Source organism: Camelus ferus, chromosome 19 (genome assembly GCF_009834535.1).
Source record: "Camelus ferus isolate YT-003-E chromosome 19, BCGSAC_Cfer_1.0, whole genome shotgun sequence".
Taxonomy (NCBI): domain Eukaryota; kingdom Metazoa; phylum Chordata; class Mammalia; order Artiodactyla; family Camelidae; genus Camelus; species Camelus ferus.
This window is the reverse complement of record NC_045714.1, coordinates 18,331,692-18,351,880: the sequence shown is the minus strand read 5'-3', so window position 1 is coordinate 18,351,880 and position 20,189 is coordinate 18,331,692. Positions and strand designations below refer to the sequence as shown.

Below are 20,189 nucleotides of genomic sequence, written 5' to 3'. Positions count from 1 at the left end.
AGGCCGAGGCTCCCGCTGAGCATGACCTCCCGGCACTGCCGGAGGAGAGTGGCTGTCCTCCCCGCGGCCCAAGATGCTGTCAGTGCACAAAAGGACACGTACCATGTACATCATGCTCTCGGGAAGGTTGGCGGACCCCTCAGCTGCACTCCCCACCCTCCCCCAGGAGAAAAGGCAACTCTTAGGTGAGTTTCCAGCTCGAAAATCCCTGTGCAGGTGTGAGTGGCAGCTGGGGACCCTCTTAACAGGTCCAAAAGCAAAACCTGACTGTGACCACACTAAGATAAAATGAGGATTCTTTTCACTTAAAAAGTAAATTAACGAAGAGAAAGGGGTGTGTTCCCCCCCTGCCCACGCCTGCCCTTTCCTGTCCACCGTGCAGTTCGGCATTTCCAGTGAGGCCTCAGGCTTCCGCACCTGTTCCCTGTCTGCTGCTGCCGGGCCCTGAGCTGAGACCAGGCCGTGAAGGAACAGCACCTTTATCCACCTGTCTTTCCCCTTAGACACGTCCTCTTTCTCCTGAGGCCGGCGGGTATCCGGTCCAGTTGCTTTTCTCGGCATCCTTCGTGGCCCGTGGCTAAGCTGGTGCTCAGGTCCCCGCCCAGTTTATGTGATTTTGTGGATAAAACAGGTGAGATGACCAGATAAGGGTGTGCTCTGGAGAAGCCTGATCAATTCCTTAGTGATTGGACCATATCGACCAGAAATGGTTAATTCAGTTCCACGAGTCGATATTTCCCAGGGCTTCTCAGAAAACTGTATCATTTGCAAAAGTGATAGAGAATTAAAGTCTCCGCCAGATAAACCAGGCCCGCCCTGGCCCAACGGGCAGAGACAGCCCCGTCTTCTGTTTGGGCCCCGGAGAATTTGTGTGTGCGGCTGTGTAGGAAGGAGTTTCGTGATGCGACCACCCAAATCTACACGGCCACTTGGAAACCCCATTGTCACCGTGGTGTACCTGACCGTCTTTCTTGAAGGTTGCGTGGAGACCCACTACGCAGGTGACCCTGTGGTTACTGTCAGTCTTCCCTTTTTGAATGTAAATTGGGAAAGAAGTAAATATTTTCTATTTTTTAAATCCACAATATTCATGGAAATATTAATTTCCCTAGAGCTTATCACTAAGGCCACTTACCCACAGCCCTTGGGGCCATTAATGCAGACCTGCCCCCAACCCCAACCTTGGCAAGGATCCTAGGTACCCCTCTTCTTCCTACAAAGAAGGAAAGAAACTAGAGCACAGAAGTCATTCGGTTTGGGGGAAAAAACTAGACCTAAAACTTTTCATAAAGTAAAACTTTTAACATCCTTGTATCAAAAGATGATCTTTGTTTGATGAAATAGTATCATCAGTTGCAAAATGAGTGTGGTTAAATTCAAAGCTTTTCCAGTTTTAAGGATGAAGCCTGGGGAGAGCCATAGCTCAGTGGTAGAGTGTGTGCTCAGCACATGCGAGGTCCTGGGTTCAATCCCCAGCACCTCCATTAAAAAAAAAAAAAAAAGAACGAAGGCTGCCATGTTTCTAGGATGATTTCGAGGAGGCCCAGAGGGGTCCGTGCCAGTCCCCACGCCCTCCCACCCTCGCTAAACGGGGTTGCTGCAGCTGGCGCAGAAGCTCTCCACAGAGCACGGAGAAGCAGCCCCTCCGCCCCCCGGCAGGTGTCCTCACCTGCTCCTCCAGTCCCCCAAGGACCAGCCTGTGCTGGACGCTGCGGAGACCCAGAGCCCAGAGTGCGTCACAGCTCAGGACGTGCCCTGCGAGGTCAGAAGCGCCCCACGCCGTGAAGCAGGTGGAAGCACCCAGGTCAGGAGCTCCCTGGACTCGAGCTTGGATGGATGGCACCGGGGCAGGTGCAGACGTGGGAAAGGGTCCTCTGTGCTGCCCATCAGGCAGGAAGGCCAGGGTGGAAGATGCTTGGAGGTGAGCATCTTAGACCCTCCACAGGGAGGAGGCGGAGAGGGAGCAGCAGGTGGTCTGGGCACAGCTCTGGAGCTGGGAGAAGCCGGAGCTTAGGCAGGCACCCCAAGGGGGTACCCCGACTCTGCCACCTCCGGTCTGCCTCCCCCTCCCAGAGCTCCTGCTCCCAACCCCAGCAGAGGAGGACGCCTGGAAGCCCCTCAGCTCACAGCCTTTTGGAGAGACGACTGTGGCTCTGCAGAACAGCAGTTCCCGTGTGGCTGCGTTGGTGTGTGCACAGAAGGCTCTGCCAGGTGGCAATCCCACGAAGGTGAAGACCGATGTGCAGAAGCTCCCGTCCCAACAGGAAGGAGCCCGCATACTCCTCAGTGACGCACCAGCGGCCCCCCTGGGCGCTAGCGTTTCACCACCCCTTTGGAAGTGGCTTCTAGGGCCACCGCTAACGCTGCTGGAAAACCAAGTAGCAGCCTTCAGGAGTCAGCCCTTTGGTTTGGTCCCAAGGGCACAGCTGCCACAGACGAGTCCTGGGTCACTGGCCAAGGACAGCTCACCGCAGAGACAGTCACCTTCTGGACAAGAATCCCCAAAATGCGTGACCACGGGAGACCGGTGCGGGGCTGAAATGAATGACATTTCGGGGCTCCTGAGTCACTGGTCTGCAAGCCACTCGACGTGCCGTGCAGTCGTCGAATTTCCAGGAGCCGTCGCTGCTGGACGCCGTGTGGCCGTGAGTTCCAAAGCCAGCAGAGGGACCATGCAGAAACGTCCTGCTTCCTCGTGGACACCCTCAGGTCCCGTGCAGGCGGCCTTAGCAGGTGTACGTTCAGAGGATAGGGGTGACTGTTAGTGGCAGTAACAGCTGGATGAATATGTGACCTGAACAACAAAATAGGTAGTTAAGCATGAAATCAGGTCGCATTCTGGTCAAGCGAACAGGTGCTCGGTACTAAGTGTGCGGCTGACGGTGCAGCTGCCGGGCACTGCCCGCCCTTGTCTTGTTGTTTTTGTTGAAGTAGAGCTGACTTACAGTGCTGCGTTAGTCTCAGGTGTGCAGCAAAGTGATACAGTCACACATACATTCTTTTTCATATTCTTTTCCCTTATAGGTTATTACAGGATATTGAATATCGCTCCCTGTGCTCTACAGTAGGACCTTGTTGTTTATCTGTGTTATATCGAGTAGTTTGTATCCACCAGTCCCAGACTCCTACTTTATCCCTGCCCCCTGCCCCTTTGGTAACCGTATGTTTGTTTTCTGTGTCTGTGAGTCTGTTTCTGGTTTCTGAATGAGTTCATTTGTGTCACTCTTTCAGACTCCACATCAAAGTGGTACATGGTGTTTGTCTTCCTCTGTCTGACTTCACTGAGGTTGGGGATCGCAGGTTCATCTATCGCCCTGACCTGCTAGTGCCTCGGTGTCCCTGGGACACTTCACCTCCCCCCCTCCCCAGGGAAGAACTTAAGTCTCGGAGAACAGAAGGTGCTCATCTGCACGTGGGCACCGGTGTGTCTTCCCCCGCACACCCACGACACCCACTAACAGTCACAGGAATGACAAACGCACCTCCAGGGGAGCGTGGAGCCCACGTGGTCTCACCCTGAAGAAGGGAAGGTTCCCGTCTGAGACTCTCAGCATTTAAAAAAGTAGGAGTTAAAATACTGGTCAGTGTTCTTGGTTCTTCCGAGAATGCATCAAATATTCAGCAGTCGCCTGTAACCAGAGGTGGCCATACTGTCCTCCTTGTAAGGCAGCATTGATTCAAACAGTTTTCAGGGAAAAGTTAGCCAGTAGGGCCACCAAAAGAGCCACTTTCCTGAGAGAGATTCAATTAAGCGTCCGTGCAGTTGCATGAGGAGCAGGCTGCGACACCGAGGTGGCCTGTTTTCTGGTCATGATGGATCCAGAAACCTTAATGAGGAACAACATTTGTGTTACTGTCTACCCAAATTTAATTTGTTTATGCAGCGGTTCAGTTAATCCTGCAATCTGGTTTTCGCAGACGAGGGCAGATAATGGAGACACCGTTCTTTACAAGTCTTCAGGCTTTTAAATTCTGATAAAATCAGGATTCTTCACTGGGCCTTGCCTCAGCTCTGAATTAAACCACTTTAAATGTAATTATGGAAACTGGCCTGACATCAGGGACATCCATTTGCAAAATTGATTGGCCAGGCGGTTCCACGAGGCATTTTATGAGCAAACGATGGCAAAGGGGCCAGAACCGTCATTTATAAAGGCAAAAAAGCAGGTAAATACTTTATTAGTGGTAACGAGAAGGCTTCCAGGGAACTGAATCTTGTTCTTTCCTCACCAGCTACTTCACGGAGCCGTGGTGCATGGCCCTCTTTCACGATCGTTTTATTGATCTCAGGAAGGAGTTGCGCCAAATCTTATCCTCCAAGGAGGTAAGACTGATTAACAGATGTGCGGCTCCGTCCTCGCAAATCGCCAGCAGTTAGAGCTGTTGTCATTTAGACTCTTCCCTACCTCCCCACTTCATGGGTTTGCTTTGAAAACCAACTGTGTGCTTCATACAAACACACTACAGCATAGGTGCACGTAGACAGTGATGTGTCAAGGCAAGGGGACTGTTTCGTCTTTGATGGGGGGCACGATTCTTTTCCCCTTTCCCAGCGACAGCACTGTGAGCGGCAGCGAGCCCGCTGGCCGAGGGCAGGCTGTGGATCGCGTCCCCGTGCCCTCGGGAACCAAGGCTGCGCGCCTGCCGCTCCCGTCCTGTCCCTGTTTGCCAGCCACTCACTAAACGTGTGCGCGTGTTGTTTTAAAGACATCAGAGGATGTCAACAGATGTCCGAACACACTCCTTTTATAACCAAAACTTCTTAGAGTGAAACACAACTAACCAGGAACTAGGCCGCATACCCCGCAGGCTCCGCGCTCAGCAAGAAGCTGGACTGCGGTGTAGATCGTAATGTGATTGTGAAACTTACCTTTTTCAACACGAGAGTCCTTGCCCCCCGAGCTGTGCAGAAAGGTCACACCCAGGCTCAGAAAGTAGTCAGACGTCCACTCCTGACTCTTCCTCAGCTCACTCAGGCCAGGGCTCAGCTTCCACCTCGCTCGACTGTCCCTGTGTCGCCTCCGCCTGGAGACCTGCCACCTCCTCTCAGGTCCCCGTGGTGTGGGCTGCCACGCAGGATGCAGGGACGTCCCTCTCGTCCTGGTCGCCACACTCCCCACCTCACTGCATCCCAGCAGGGACCCTCCGAGGGGCAGCGGCACTGCTGTCCTCACCTCCACTAAACCAGTGACGAAGTAAAAGCTGAGAGACTCTAAGGGCCACCAGCGGGCACATGTCTCAAGCATGTCTCACTGAGAAGCCGTGGTCCTCGGCACTGAGCCAAGCTCGTGGCCCAGTGCCCTCTCCCCATTGCCCCGCCCCCGGTCAGTTTCATCCCTGGGGTCCAAGCTGGGAAATTTAAATCGTTTTCCTAATTTGAAGTAGATTCAGATTGGGGAAAAAACAGGTTTCAAGTTTAAACCAAACTCAGTTCTCTTTGGTGCCCTCAAAGATGGAAGGGAGGCAGAGGGGCCAGTGGCTGAATGCACAGGGCAGCCGGGGCTCGAGGCACTCAGAGTGGAGGTGACAGTGGTAATGAGGTAGAGACAGAGACCCAGGACGCTGCAGGTCACACAGGCCCCTGCAGCACCTCCGGGGGTGGCGGGAAGGAAGCTGGCCCACGTTAGACCAGGCCCCAATCTGGAAGCCTGGTGTGACTGAACTTCATTCAACTCTGCAGACCCTCCCATCCCCCCTTAAATGTGATCTGCAGCTCACTGCTGCCCCACAGGAAAGATTCGTCATTTTCTAGTTATCCCATCAAAACTATGCCCAAATCCTTCTAAACCCTGAATCTGAGTTCCTCTGTTAACCTTCTGCACAGGGCCAAGTGGTTTTAGGCATAAAGCTTAAAAGGGAAGCTTTCCCTTCATGTTTCCAAGTACATCATCAGATGCGATGACGGCCTCTCACGGCAGTCACTGAGCCTCCCTCCACCTTTTACACACAGACAGACATTTGTCGGGGGTCAGTCTGCTGGGCATAGACTCAACCTGGACAGCAGGCCCTGGCAGCAGACCAGAAGTGACCTTTGTAGAGGACAGACTAAGGGCTCCCCAACCGTCCTTGATTTCCAGAAACGGAAACCTCTGGAAGAAAAGCCTTCACTTGGGGACTGTTCTGACATCTGTCAAGGGAGAGGCCACAGGACAGGCTGGGGCAGGCAGGGGTGTCTGCCTGTAGCTCAGACGCCCGCTCCCACCTCAGAGAGCTGTGGGAGGAGGAGAGGGGGGCCCGGTGTGAGCACATGGCACAGAAGAATGGCTCCAAGCGTGTGCCGGCCACCGCAAGCACGACGGCTGGTGACGGTTACGGTGGAGACAGGCCAACAGTGGAAGCAGCGGTCATATAAGTAGATTTGCAGGAATTTCACTTAAGAGCCTGGTAACAGGAAAATAAACCAGGGGGAGGGTGCCAAGATGGTGGAGTGGAGGAATTCACAGCTCGCCCCCTCCCATGAGTACACCAAGAATTACATCTACAGACACACTGAATCGCACAGAACCCCTACGAAACCTTTAAGAGACTGTCTCTCCAAAATACAGGAGTCCTCACAAAAAAAAAAAAAAAATGGCTAAGGTGGGGACAAGGGCAGCGTCAACAGAGAATACTTTGTAAGCCCACATAACAAGTGACAGACACCAGCACAGAGGGCACTCCCTGGTGGACATCTCCTGCAGAGGTACACTCGGCGACTCTTCTTTCCAGCTTCAGCTCCACCTGTACACACTGGGGCTTGGAAGCCTCTATTCCAGCAACAGTGGAGCAGACCCGCTCCTGTCAAGGCTGTGACCACCACAGAACAAAAAGGAGAACCACTTGACAACAACAATCAGGGCAGGCTCTGATCACCACAGCACCAACCACACCCCCAGTCAAAGGGAGAGCAGCCAATACACATGGAAGGAAGACGCTGCAACCATCCACAGTGAGAGCAGACCTCGTGAGAAAGCTATCCGATGTACACAGTCTACACTGGACGCTCCCACTTTAAATTATAAAAAAAAAAAAAACCCAGCCTTTTAAGACCACAGTGGATGACTGATACTCCTCAATCCACAGAGCCAGAGAAACATAAGTACAATGAAGAAGCAGAGGAACCACTCCCAATTAAAAGAGCAAGAGAAGTTCCCTGAAACAACGATCAATGAAATAGACATCATTGACAGTCTACTAGATCATGACTTCAAAGGGGGGTGATAAAAGCACTGATGGAAATGAGAGAGACTATGAATAGAGATGCAGAATACTATAAAAAGGAAATATAGAAATTAAAAAGAGGAGCCAATTAAAAACAGAAAACTCAATGGCTGAGATAAGAGCCGACCTAAAGGCAGTCAAAAGCAGACTACACAATGCAGAGGAACGAGTAAGTGACTTAGAAGACAGGGTAACGGAAGTCACCCAATCAGAAGAGCAGACAGAAAAGCAAATAAAAACCAATGGTAAGAATCTAAGGGACCTATGGGATAATATAAAACGTGCCAGTCTGTGCATAATAGGGGTCCCAGAAAGGGAAGACAGAGAAAAGGGGTCTGAAAAAGTATTTGAAGAAATCATGACTGAAAGCTTCCCAAACCTAAAGAAGGAATCAGATATCCAAGTACAGGAAGCACAGAGGGTCTCCAACAAGAAGAACCCAAATAGACCTACACCAAGACATATAATTAAGATGGCCAAAGTTAAAGAAATGATTATAAAGGCAGCAAGAGAAAAAGAGTGAGTTATAAGGGAGCCCCCATAGGGCTCTCAGCTGATTTCTTTACACAGACACTGCTGGCCAGAAAGGAGGGGCAAGATATATTCAAAGTCCTGAGTGAAAAAAAATCTGCAACCTAGGATACTTTATCTGGCAAGACTATCCTTTAGAATAGAAGGAGAGAGAATTTCACAGACAAGGAAAAACTAAAAGAATTCAGCAATACTAATCCTATTCTAAAAGAAATGTTGAAAGGTCTACTCTAAATAGAAAAGAAGTAGGAAGCTATAGAAATGAGAAAACCATAACTGGAAATGCGGTAACTACAATGAGTTGCAAGAGAATAAACATGAAGATGTATAAGAGGACATCAAAATCATCAAAGGTGGGAGAGGGGAGCAAGAAAATATAGATTTATTTTCTCTCTTCTTTTTTTTCTTTCTTTTTAGTATGTATTTGAGCCTACATGACTATCAGTTTAAAGCAAACAGATACATTAATGGGTTAATATACTTGAAAAACAGGGTAACCACAAGTCAAAAGCATACAATAGAGTCACAAAACCCAAAAAGAAACCAAGCTAATACAAAAAAATGTATCAAACCGCAAAAAAAAAAAAGGGAGAATAAAGGAACAGAGAAGAAATACCAAATCAACTGAAAACAAAAGTTTGAAATGGCCATAAACACACATCTATCAATAATTACTGCAAATGTCAATGGACTAAATGCTCCAATCAAAACACACAGAGTGGCAGATTGGATAATAAAACTAAAGCCTACAACATGCTGCCTACAAGAGACCCACTTTAGAGTGAAGGAAACACACAGATTGAAAGTGAGAGGGTGGAAAAAGATATTCCATGCAAATGGAAATGGCAAGAAAGCAGGAGTAGCAATACTCCTCATATCAGACAAAATAGACTTTAAAACAAAGGCCATAAAGAAAGATAAAGAAGGACGCTATATAATGACTAAAGGAGCAATACAAGATGAGGATATTACACTTGTTAACATATATGCACCCAATATAGGAGCACCTAAATATATAAAATACTAACAGACATAAAGGGAGAAACTGATGGGAATACAATGGGAGTAGGAGACTTTAACACCCCACTAATATCATTGGACAGGTCTTCCAGACAGGAAATCAGTAAGGCAGCAGAGATACTAAATGACAATAGAACCGCTGGACTTGGTTGATACTTTTAGGACACTACATCCCCAAAATACAGAATATACATTCTTATCAATTGTGCATGGAAAATTCTCTAGGAAAGATCACAAGCCTGGGCACAAAAGAAGCCTCAACAAACTTTAAGAGGATAGAAATTATTTCAAGGATCTTTTCTGACCACAAAGGCATGAAACTAGAAATCAACCACAGAAAAAAAATGAAGGAGGAACAAAATGACTGCATGGAGGCTAAACAACACGCTACTAAAAAACCAATGGGTCAGTGATGAAATCAAAGAGGAAATTAAAAAATACTTTGAGACAAACATCAATGAAAACACAACCACACAAAAAATCTAGGGATGCAGCAAAAGCAGTCCTAAGAGGGAACTTCACAGTGATTCCTCAAAAAACAAGAACAGTCTCAAATAAACAACCTAACCTGCCACCTAAAAGAATTAGAAAAAGAACAAACAAAACCTAAAGTCAGCAGAAGGAAGGCAATAATAAAGATCATGGAGGAAATAAATAAAATAGAGATTAAAAAACAATAGAAAAAATCAATCAAACAGGAGCTGCTTTTTTGAAAGAGTAAACAAAATTGACAAACCTCTGGCCGGGCTCACCAGGAAGAAAAGAGAGAGAACACAAATAAACACAGTAAGAAAGGAAAATGGAGAGGTTACAACCAACACCACAGAAACACAAAAAATCATAAGAGAATATGCTGAAAAACTGTATGGCAGCAAACTGGACAACCAAGAAGAAGTGAACACATTTCTAGAAACATACAGTCCACCAAGACTGAATCAAGAAGAAATAGATCATCTGAACAGACCAGTCACTACAAGTGAAATATAATCAGCAATAAAAATCCTCCCTGCAAACAAAAGTCCAGGGCCAGATGGCTTCACTGGGGAATTCTACCAAACAAAGAACTCATATTGATCTTTCTCACACTCTTCCAAAGGATTAAAGAGGAGGGAATGCTCCCAGACTCATTCTATGAAGCCACCATCACCCTGATACCAAAGCCAGACAAAGACACTACCAAAAAAGAAATCTATAGGCTAATGCTGGTAATGAACACAGATGCAAAAATCCTCAACAAAATATTAGCAAACAGAATCCAACAGCACATAAAAAAGACCATACACCATGATCAAGCTGGATTCATCCCAGGGACCCAAGGATGGTTCAACATATGGAAATCAATCAATGTGATACACCACATCCACAAGGGAAAGGACAAAAACCACATGATCATCTCAATAGAGGCAGGAAAAGCATTTAATAAAATTCAACACCCATTTATGATAAAAACTCTTACCAAAGTGACTATAGAGGGAACATGTCTCAACATAATAAAAGCTATTTATGACAAACCTACAGCCAGCATAATACTCAATGGTGAAAAGTTTAAAGCCTTCCCACTGAAATCCAGAACAAGACAAGGATGCCCGCTCTCACTACTTCTATTTAATATATCATTGGAAGTCCTAGCCACAGCAATCAGACAAGTAAAAATATAAAAGGGATCCAAATTGGAAGAGAAGAGGTAAAATTGTCACTATATGTGGATGACATGATACTATATATAGAAAACCCTAAAGGCTCCACACAAAAACTACTAGAGCTGATAAAAGAATTTGGCAAGGCAGCAGGTCACAAGATTAACATACAGAAATCAGTTGTATTTCTTTACACTAACAATGAAATATCAGAAAAGGATAGTAAAGAAACAATCCCTTCTGAAATTGCATCCCCCAAAATAAAATACTTAGGAATAAATCTGACCCAGAAGGTGAAAGACTTACATGTGGAGAACTACAAAACACTGATTAAGGAAATTAGAGATGACTTAAAGAAATGGAAAGATATCCCATATTCTTGGATTGGAGGAATTGACATTGTTAAAATGGCCACACTACCCAAAGCAATCTACAGATCTAATGCTATCCCTATCAAATTACCCAGGACATTTTTCACACTAGAACAAAACAAACTGTTTTCCGTCATGGAAAACAGTATGGAGATTCCTCAAAAGGCTAAAAATAGACTCACTATATGATCCAGCAATCCCACTCCTGGGCATATATATCCAGAGGGAACCTTAATTCAAAAAGATACATGCACCCCGATGTTCATAGCAACACGGTTTACAATGGACAAGACATGGAAACAGTGTAAATGTCCAACAACAGATGACTGGATAAAGAAGTTGTGGTAAATTTATATAATGGAATACTACTCAGCCATAAAAAAGAATAAAATAATGCCATTTGCAGCAACATGGATGAACCTGGAGATTGTCATTCTAAGTGACGTAAGCTAGAAAGAGAAAGAAAAATACTGTATGATATCACTCATATGTGGAATCTTAAAAAAAAAAAAGACAAATGAACTTATTTACAAAACAGAAACAGACTCACAGACATAGAAAATAGACTTATGGTTACCAGGGGAGGAAGGGATAAATTGGGAGTTTGAGATTTGCGGATACTAACTACTATATATAAAATAGATAAACAACAAGTTTATACTGTACAGCACAGAGAACTATATTCAATATCTTGTAGTAACATATAATGAAAAAGAATATGAAAACAAATATATGTATGTGTATGTATGACTGAACTATTATGCTGTACACCAGAAACTGACACAACATTGTAAACTGACTATACTGCAATTTTAAAAAAAGAAAGAAAAAAAAAGCAGATTGCCTTCACTCAAAAATTACAATTCCTTTTCTCAAATACTGAGATGATGTAACCCACTGAATTTCACTTTCTACCTTACCTTCAGGGAAGTACAGAAGTTCAGTCCTATTAACTATGACGTCCTCAAGCTGTTTATCCATTTCCCTCTCCCTCCACATGTGTAGAAAGAAATAAAAAACTATTACCTATGACTCAGTGTAAGTCATATATAGATTATAAACCTGTATAGTGTTTATTTTTTTAAAAAATCATTTTAAGACATCTGAAGTCCTTTTGTGTAAGTGAAAATGGGAACAGATTATAAACCCACTGGCACTGCAGTTAGCTGTGGCTGAAGCCAAGGTGAAATTCCTTATCGTCAAAATCATCCTTCAAAGTCCTCTAAGAAAGATATGACAATTATAAACATGTATGAACAACAACAGAACCCTACAATGTATGAAGGAAATACTGATAGAATTGGGGAAAAATAGTTTTAAGATGATAGTTGGAGACTTTGAAATACCACTTTCAGTCATGGATAGAACCACCAGATAGAAGATTAATAAGGAGACAGAGGACTTGAACAGCAGGGTACACCAGCCAGACCTCGCTGTGCACAGAGCACTCCACTCCCCCACAGAAGGATGTACGTTCTTCTCAGGGGCACATGGAATGTCCTCCAGGACAGGCTGTGACATAAGTGTCAGTGAGTTTTAAAAGATCTAAATCATACAAAGTATATTCCCCAACCTCCGTGAAATGAGCCTGGTAATCAGCTGGAAATGGAATAACAGATTTTTAAGCAACTTCTTGATTTCCAAGAAGAAATCAAATGGGGTATTAGAAATGCTTAGAGACAAATGAAAATGAAAACACAACAGACCAAAATTTATGTGATGCACAGTGAAAACAGGTTTCAGAAGGAAATCTATAGCTGTAAATGCTTCCATTGAAAAAACGGGGGGGATTTCAAGTCAATAACCTAATTTTACCCCTAAGGAGCTAGAGAAAGAAAACCAAACTAAACCCAATGCTAGCACAAGGAAGGAAATCATCATTAGAGTGGAGATAAATGAAACAGAGAATAGAAAAAGGACAGAGAAAATTGACAAAACAAAACGTTGGTTCTTTAAAAAGGTCAAAATTAATAAGCCTTTAGCTAGACTGACCAAGAAAAAAGAACTCAAATTCCTGATGAAATGGAAGTGGGGATATTTCTTGCAGAAATAATGGTTTAAAAGAATGCTATGAACAGTTGTATGCCAACCAAATAGAGAACCTAGATGAAACAGACGAATTCCTAGAAACACACAAACTACAAAAGCTGACTCAAGAAGAAACAGAAAATCTCAGCAGACCTATCGTTCGTAAAGGTACCGAGTCAGGGATCCAAACCCTCCTGACAGAGAATCCCCAGACCGGGCGGCCTCCCTGATGAATTCCACTGAACACTTAAAGAAGAACTAACACCAGTCCTTCTCAAACTTCTCCAATAAAATAGAAGAGCAAGGGAAACGTCCGAGCCCCCTTTGTGAGGCCAGCACAGCCCTGATACCAAATCCAGACCAAGACGTCGAAAGAAAACTACAGAACGACGTCCCTATGAATTTCGATGCAGAAATCTTCAGCAGAACACAGCAGACTAAATCCAGCAGCATATTTAGGAGATTGTGTACCATGACCCAGGAACGTAAGAGTGGGTCAGCATATGAAAATTAATCAGTGTAATGCACAGCATTCCTAAAATGAAAGGGGGAAAATGCTATACTCTCAATTGATGCAGAAAAGGCATCTGACTAAATCAAACATGGTCTCGTGGTAAAAACACTAAAAAGCCCAGAGATAGAAGGAAACTGGCCCAACCTGATTGAGAGCGTCTATGAACGGCCCACGGCTAACAGCATGCTCAGCAGTGAAAGACTGGAAGTTCTTCCTCCGAGACCCGGAATGAGACAAGGATGCCCGCTCTCACCACTTCCATTCAGCACTGTACTGGGAGCTCTAGCCACAGCAGTTAGGCAGGAAAAGGAAATAAAAGGCATCCACGTTTGAAAGGGAAACTGTCTCTTTTCTCAAATGACATAATCTTATTTAATAAAATCCTAAAGAATCACAAAACAGTGTTAGAGACAGTAGATGGGGTCAGCAGGGGTGTGCACCAGCACACAACAGTCAGTCGTCGACATTACAATCGATGATCCAAAAGTGACGTTAAGAAAACAATTCCATTTACAATGGCGTCAAAAAGAATAAAACAATCGGGCATGTATTTAAGGAGGAGGTGCAAGATCTGTACACTGAAAAGCAGGAAACATTTCTGAAAGAAGCTCAAGGTGACCTTGATAATGAAAAGACACCTGTGTCTATGGACTGGAAGACTTAATATTCCTAAGACAGCAACCCTATGCAAAGCACGCTACAGATTCAGGGCGATCCTATAACAATCCCCATGGTATTTTTTTTTTTTTTTTTTTTTTTAGAAATGGAAACACAATCCTGAAGCTCATATGGAAATGCAAGAGATTTCAAATAGCTACAACAATTTTGGGAATAAAAAAAAGTTGAAGGACACGCACTTTGCAATTTCAAAACTTAATACAAATCAGCAGTAAGCAGGACAGTATGGCAGTGAATCAAGGACAGACACAGAGATCTGTGGAACAAAATCAAGAGTCCAAAGTAACCCCGTCTACACAAAGAGATGTTAACACCATTAATCATTAAGGAAAGACAAAGCTGAACAGCAGTGAGATACCACTGCACACCCACTAGGGTGGCTGCCGTAAAGAAAAAAAAACAGGAAATAATGAGCATCGGCAAGGATGTGGGAAAACTGGAACTCTCGCACGTTGCTGGTGGGAGTGTAAAATTATCATGCAGTTGCTGTGCAGAAACGGTTCGATGGTTCCTAAAAGCTTACAGACAGAATTACCATATGACCGAGCCACTGCTGTCCTAGGTGTACACCCCAAAGACCTGACAATCAGTGTCCAGATGAGTACTTGCCTATGACTGTTCATAGCAGCACCATTCAGAATTACAAGACGGAAGAGAGAACCCCAGTGCCCGTCAGTGGACCATTGGGTAACCAGATATGGTCTCTCCACACAAGGGAAACTTCACGTGCCATAAAAGCAGTGTAGTACTGGTACATTCTAGAAAGGGGACGAACCTCAGAACATTAAGGTAAATGAAAGAAGCCAGACACCAAAGGTCACGTATGAGGCCTCAGGAGGTGAGCCGTTCACAGGTGAGCCGGCCGGGAGGGGCGGTGGTCACACCGCGAGCAGCCACCCCGGGAGAGGCAAATGCACGAGAATCCTTCTCTAATCTAGAGCAGTATTTGTCTTGCGTAAATTTAAAAGTTCCATTTTGTGACTTTACACCATTTACCCCAATGTTAGAATAGCATCACACAAGACGAGCCCAAAATCCTCAATAATTTTTGTAAATTCATTGTTTATGTTTGATACAATTTTTCTGAAAGATTAAGGGAGAAAGAACCAACCTCATATATACCGCATATATGCTCAGGGACTCAAATGTTTCAGCACCTCTAATATTTAGTTCTGGGTACCACTTGCCTTCTTCTCTCTCACTGTCTTTGTTGAGTGCATGAAGTCCTGGACCCCTACTGACTGTTCTTCCGAGCGATGTGTGTATAACCTCCCACACCTGGTTGTGTCTTGCTTAAATAACCAAGTGATAATTATCTTATGTCTCTGTATAGTGTGAATATATTTTTCCTTCTGTAAGTTCTTACTGTTAATAAATTAAGGATCCAGTAGAATTCTGCAAATTATCCACTTTTTTTTCTGTTAAAAATAAAAAGAATTATTGGAAGTTCAAATAAATATACCATCAAAGTCCATGTTCCCTTAGGGTAATTTTCAATGATCGTGGTGTTCAGGAGGCACACAAACCTCGGTGAAGTGCTCTTCCTAACAACCCTCCCACAGACGGGCGGACAGCTCATGCAGCAGATACTGCAACAGGTCAGCCCGGGAGGCAGGTGGTGCGTGTGCAGCTGCACACTGCCCCATTCTGTCACCTGGCCTCTAGGTTTGAATATTTTTATATTAAAATGTTGGGGAAATATTATAAATATGTACAGCATATGATTCTCAACTTCAAATAACTTTATTCTCTCTTAGCCTCATCTTTTAAGATATCAGTGACATTTGACTTTATTAAGAATTCATTCTAGGATTTTAAAAATCCTATTTCTTGGGGACTGTAACCAGATACAGTAAACCATCTAGGAGTTTTCATGCAAAAAATGTTGAATCGCTTCCTTTCTTATTTTTAAGATAAGCATGCTCTACAGGTAATTTTTATCTGAAAATTAAGACCTTAAAATCAATCTCCTTGCTGAACCTTAAAGACATTATGCTAAGTGAAGTAAGCCAATCACAAGAAGACAAATAGTGTTTAATTCCATTTATGTGAGGTGCCTAAAATAGTCAAATTCATAGACACAGAGAGTGGAAGGGTGGTTGCCAGGGGCTGAGAGGAGCGGGTGGGGAGTTAGTGGTTAAAATAGATAAACAGATGCAATTTGGGGGGGATGACACCGTCCTGGAAGTGGATGGTGGTGACGGCTGCACAACAACGTGAGTGTCCTTAACGCCTCTAAATTGTACACTTTAAAATGGTTGAAGTGGTAAATTTTACATCATGTGTGTCTTACCATAGTAAAAAAAAAAAAAATTAACCAATAAAAAAAAAGATCAACGTCAGGGAGTTTTAGTGAACCTGCCCTCTTACTGTGGCATTAAGTCCAAGTCATTTCGGTCTCTGGCCCCTCACTGTCTTTTCCAGGGGGAAAGCCTTCCTTCCATAGAAGAGTTAGCCCGGCAGATGGAAGATGAGGAGATTAACCTGCCCGAGAAGCCCAGGACGTACCTCAAACGAGTTTTCCGGGAGAGCATCTACAAGCCGCTGGTGGAGCGGAGCATCCTTGACTACCTGCGCTATAATCACTACCACCTGCCCATGTACGCGTGGCCAGGCATCATTTAGCTGCGGCCGCCGTCTCCGCGTGATCGTTTCCGCACGTGTCGCCCGGGGAAGCGCTGTGTGGGAACAGGAAATCTCTGAAGCCCGGCTGCACCATCGGACACCGGCTTGGTTTGGTCCTTTCTCCTCCGCGCCCACCTCTGCCTGTAGTTTTCTATCTTCCCAGTAGGTGGCGCACGGCGGCGCCTCTCGATCCTGGGGCAGGGAGCCGCTCCACCAACGCCAGGCGTGCTCCCGGGCAGAGACACGCATGTTAGCAATAAAGTGGGATCGTACCGTTGTCTTTACCTTGGGCGTGATTCTGCTTGGTTTCCTGAAAAGTCCTGTGAGTCCCTTACACGTCTACCCCGTCATACTCGGAGGGCGATTAAAAAAAAAAAAAAAGAAAAGAAAAGAAAACGGTGTGTCCAGGATGGAAAATAGTGAAAACAGATGATGGTAAATAACTCTGTAATTCAACATCAGAATCACTGATGGCTTAGGAAAGTTTACAGGAACTTTTGAAATGAGGAGGCTGCTACCACAGCCCCTGGATTTCTACTTCCTGTTCCCGATCACAGGCATAAAAGCACCGAAAATCTGGCAGAGCAAGACAGGGTCACACACGGGTTTTAGATGAGAAAACCTTAGTGGGAAATTAATCAAGGTCGTCTCCTTGGACCCTTGGTGCTGTTGCTTTGCATGGGGGCTCTCTGGTATGTGTCACCTGTGATGTGAGTCAGAAGCCTCTTTCTTAAAAATAAAGCAAATTAGGTGCCTACTAGAAAACCGTATGGATTCAGGGTCAACACACAAGACTATTTTCATTTACTTGGACCTCTTTTAGCAGATAGCGTGATACAATTTGAGTTTTTGACCAGCGGGGCTTCAGACTGCCTCTTGTGGACATAATTCCAGTTTTTGTTCTTTTTTTTGTATTTATGTTAACATTTAGCAAAAGTTGGCACAATTCCAGTGACTACACAGCTATTTCGGGGAAGGGTCATAGCTGGCAGGGCAATTCTACGCCCGTTAACAAACTGCTGCTTCTCAATGACAAAGTCATTCTGGAACATCGGACTCCGATTTTCCCAAGGCAGGCAAGGAACAAACTCCACTCATTCCTTCACACGTTATGTTTTACAGAAACGCACGGGTCATTTCGAAGGTAGGCCCAGCTCTGACCATATGGTACAGACTGTGTAACACGAGTGGGGAACAATCACTGCTGGTCCCTCTTCGACCTGCAAACCCAGCACACTTGGAACCGTATTTCAGGGCCTGCGAATGAGTCAAGAAACTCTCCTTCCCTAACCACCCCCCACCGCCTCTCCCAGCCCCAGAGGCCCTGGGTCAGATTCATCGGCAAATACAGTGAGTTTCTGTGACAGGCCCTGGGACCTTGGGTGGAGATGAACAGAACAACCAGTTAGAGGATCAACAGTAGTAATTTCTGTGACCAAGTACTACCATTAAAAAGCTTCTGGTCACAAAAAAAAAAAGTGACCCCAAATGACACTGCCAACCTTAACATCAAATCATGCATCATTTATAGTAAGTTTTCCTTTGCTGCTTTTTAAAGGTCGTCTTAAGTATCCTGGTAGATTTGAAAATGTCTAGAATACGATCTACTCTAGAATTGGATGAAGTAACTAATCAGCGTCCCACATTCTGAGTGTGAGTAATTTCCTGAAGCTAGACGGAAATGTCAGCATACACGTGCAGATTTGAGCATTTTATCACCAAGGAACAACTTTTCTAAGAATAAGAGACAACCCAAGAGTTGATCATAGCTTGAAAATGGCAGTTTCAAGGGCTTCAGGAGAATAAAGGCATTTACTCCTCCGGGATCATAAACCCTGGCAAAAGAAAGAGCTTCCGAGAGGCCAACACGTGGCCCTCCCTCCACCGCCCCGGCAGAGCTTCTGTACAGACAGGACGCGTGCAGCCCCCCTACATTGCGCCTGTGCCGGTCAGCCCGGGAGTCCGGAGCTCTTGGAAGTCTATAGTTTTCAACAAAGACTACTGACAGGAAAACACCAAAGGTAAATTCCCCACGTGCTATTCCCGCACAGCAGACGCAGCACCCATGCGCGTAGAGGCCCTAATGCTCTCCTGACACGTGTGGGTTTGTACTATAATGTGGCCCCCTCCTTTCCAAAAAACCAGCTCCTTAGGTCACACCCAAATGTCCCAGGAAGGCAAACGAAAAATAGAAGGGGAGGTGGGAGAGGAAAAGGAACAGTGCATGGAGGATAAAATACGGAGCCAGCCAATCAATACTGACCCTCAGAAGAGGGTGTGTGCGTGTGTGCGCGTGTGTGCGCGTGTGCACGCGCCCGTGCGAGAGCCAGGGAGAGCGCACGGGCGCACCCGGCTCCGGGTGCGCCATGGAACTGGGAGAGGGGCTCGAAAGTCGCCTTGTGTGAGGAGCTGTTGATTGTTTTCTGGTTGAGAGAAGAGGTGATGATAAGGCTGGGATAAAGTGCGCGCCGGGCCGGGCTGAGCGGCGCGGCAGCTGTATGCTAATACCCACAGAAACCAGCCTCCGCGTCCCCCATTAAAGCAGGCGGCCAGGAGGCCACACATCACTGAACAAATAGGCTCTCTCTAGACAAATAAAATAACACACGTTGGCCTGCGGGGAGCGAGCAGAGCCAGAGGGGGAGAGGAGAGGGAGGAGAGGGAGGGAGGGGGAGAGAGGAGAGGGGAGAGGGGGGAACCCTGAAGGAGAGGGGATGGAGGGGGAGAGAGGAGGGGACTCGGAGACAGGAAAAAGGAAGGAGAGGGGGCAGTCAGAGGGGGAGAGGGTCAGGGGGTGGGCGAGACTGTGAGGAGGAGAGAGACAGGGGCGCAAAAGATGGGAAGAGAAGACAGGCAAGGGGGAGAGGAGGCACGGGGTGGGCAGAGATGGGGAGAGAGAAAGAGAAGGGGGGGCAGAGAAGGGGTAAGGGGAGAATCAGAGAGATACGTGGGAGAAAGAAGAAGGTGGGGTGGGAGTAAAAGAGGGCAGGAGGGGGAACACCGACACCCAAACTCAAGAGTGGCCACAGGACCGGGGGAGGGGGGGTAGAGGGGAAAAGGGAGGACCGAGGCCCAGGCGGACACGCGCCCCTGTGGCCCCAGACGCCTGGCTACCCCGCCGTCTGCCCTGCGGCGGGCGAGGACAGGGGATGGTCGGGGTCGCCGTGGCCTTTCTGGTCAGTTTCACTGGAGCTTCATTGCGTCCTTTCCTGAGACGGGGGCGCGCAGGGACCCGGGCCGCCCCCTCCCAGGTGGAAACCTCCCCCTGTGTGCCCCACGTTCCCTGCCACCCCGGTCTGCTCGGTGCCATCCCAGCTCTTCGCAGCATCATTCCCTGGTTATGACTTTCCAACATTTTCTGGCTTCGATTCGCCCTCTCGGCCCACGCCACCCTTCGGGTCGCTCAGACCCGGGACCGTCTAGCCCGCCTCCCCCTCCCGGGTCCAGACAGTCCAACCCAAGGCGAAAACAAACAGCCCTGAGGGCACTTCAAGGAGCATGCGGCGGCCCGACGGCACACTCGGGAGGATGAAAGGGGCGGCCGGCCACCCCGTGGGCCCCGGCGAATAATGGGCGCGCAGCAGA

The 20,189-nt window shown here is 46.4% G+C and overlaps 1 protein-coding gene across 1 annotated transcript in view; it reads left to right on the top strand.

Annotated features, from left to right (window-relative positions):
* CFAP61 (cilia and flagella associated protein 61) overlaps positions 1-17,730 on the top strand; it is a 257,985-nt gene extending 240,255 nt beyond the window's left edge. Inside the window, exons 26-27 of the mRNA XM_032461749.1 lie at positions 4,234-4,324; positions 16,404-17,730. Coding sequence (XP_032317640.1) covers positions 4,234-4,324; positions 16,404-16,604 — 292 coding nt within the window. The 3' untranslated portion in view covers positions 16,605-17,730. The remainder of the gene's footprint in view (positions 1-4,233; positions 4,325-16,403) is intronic.
* Positions 17,731-20,189: the final 2,459 nt, after the last annotated feature.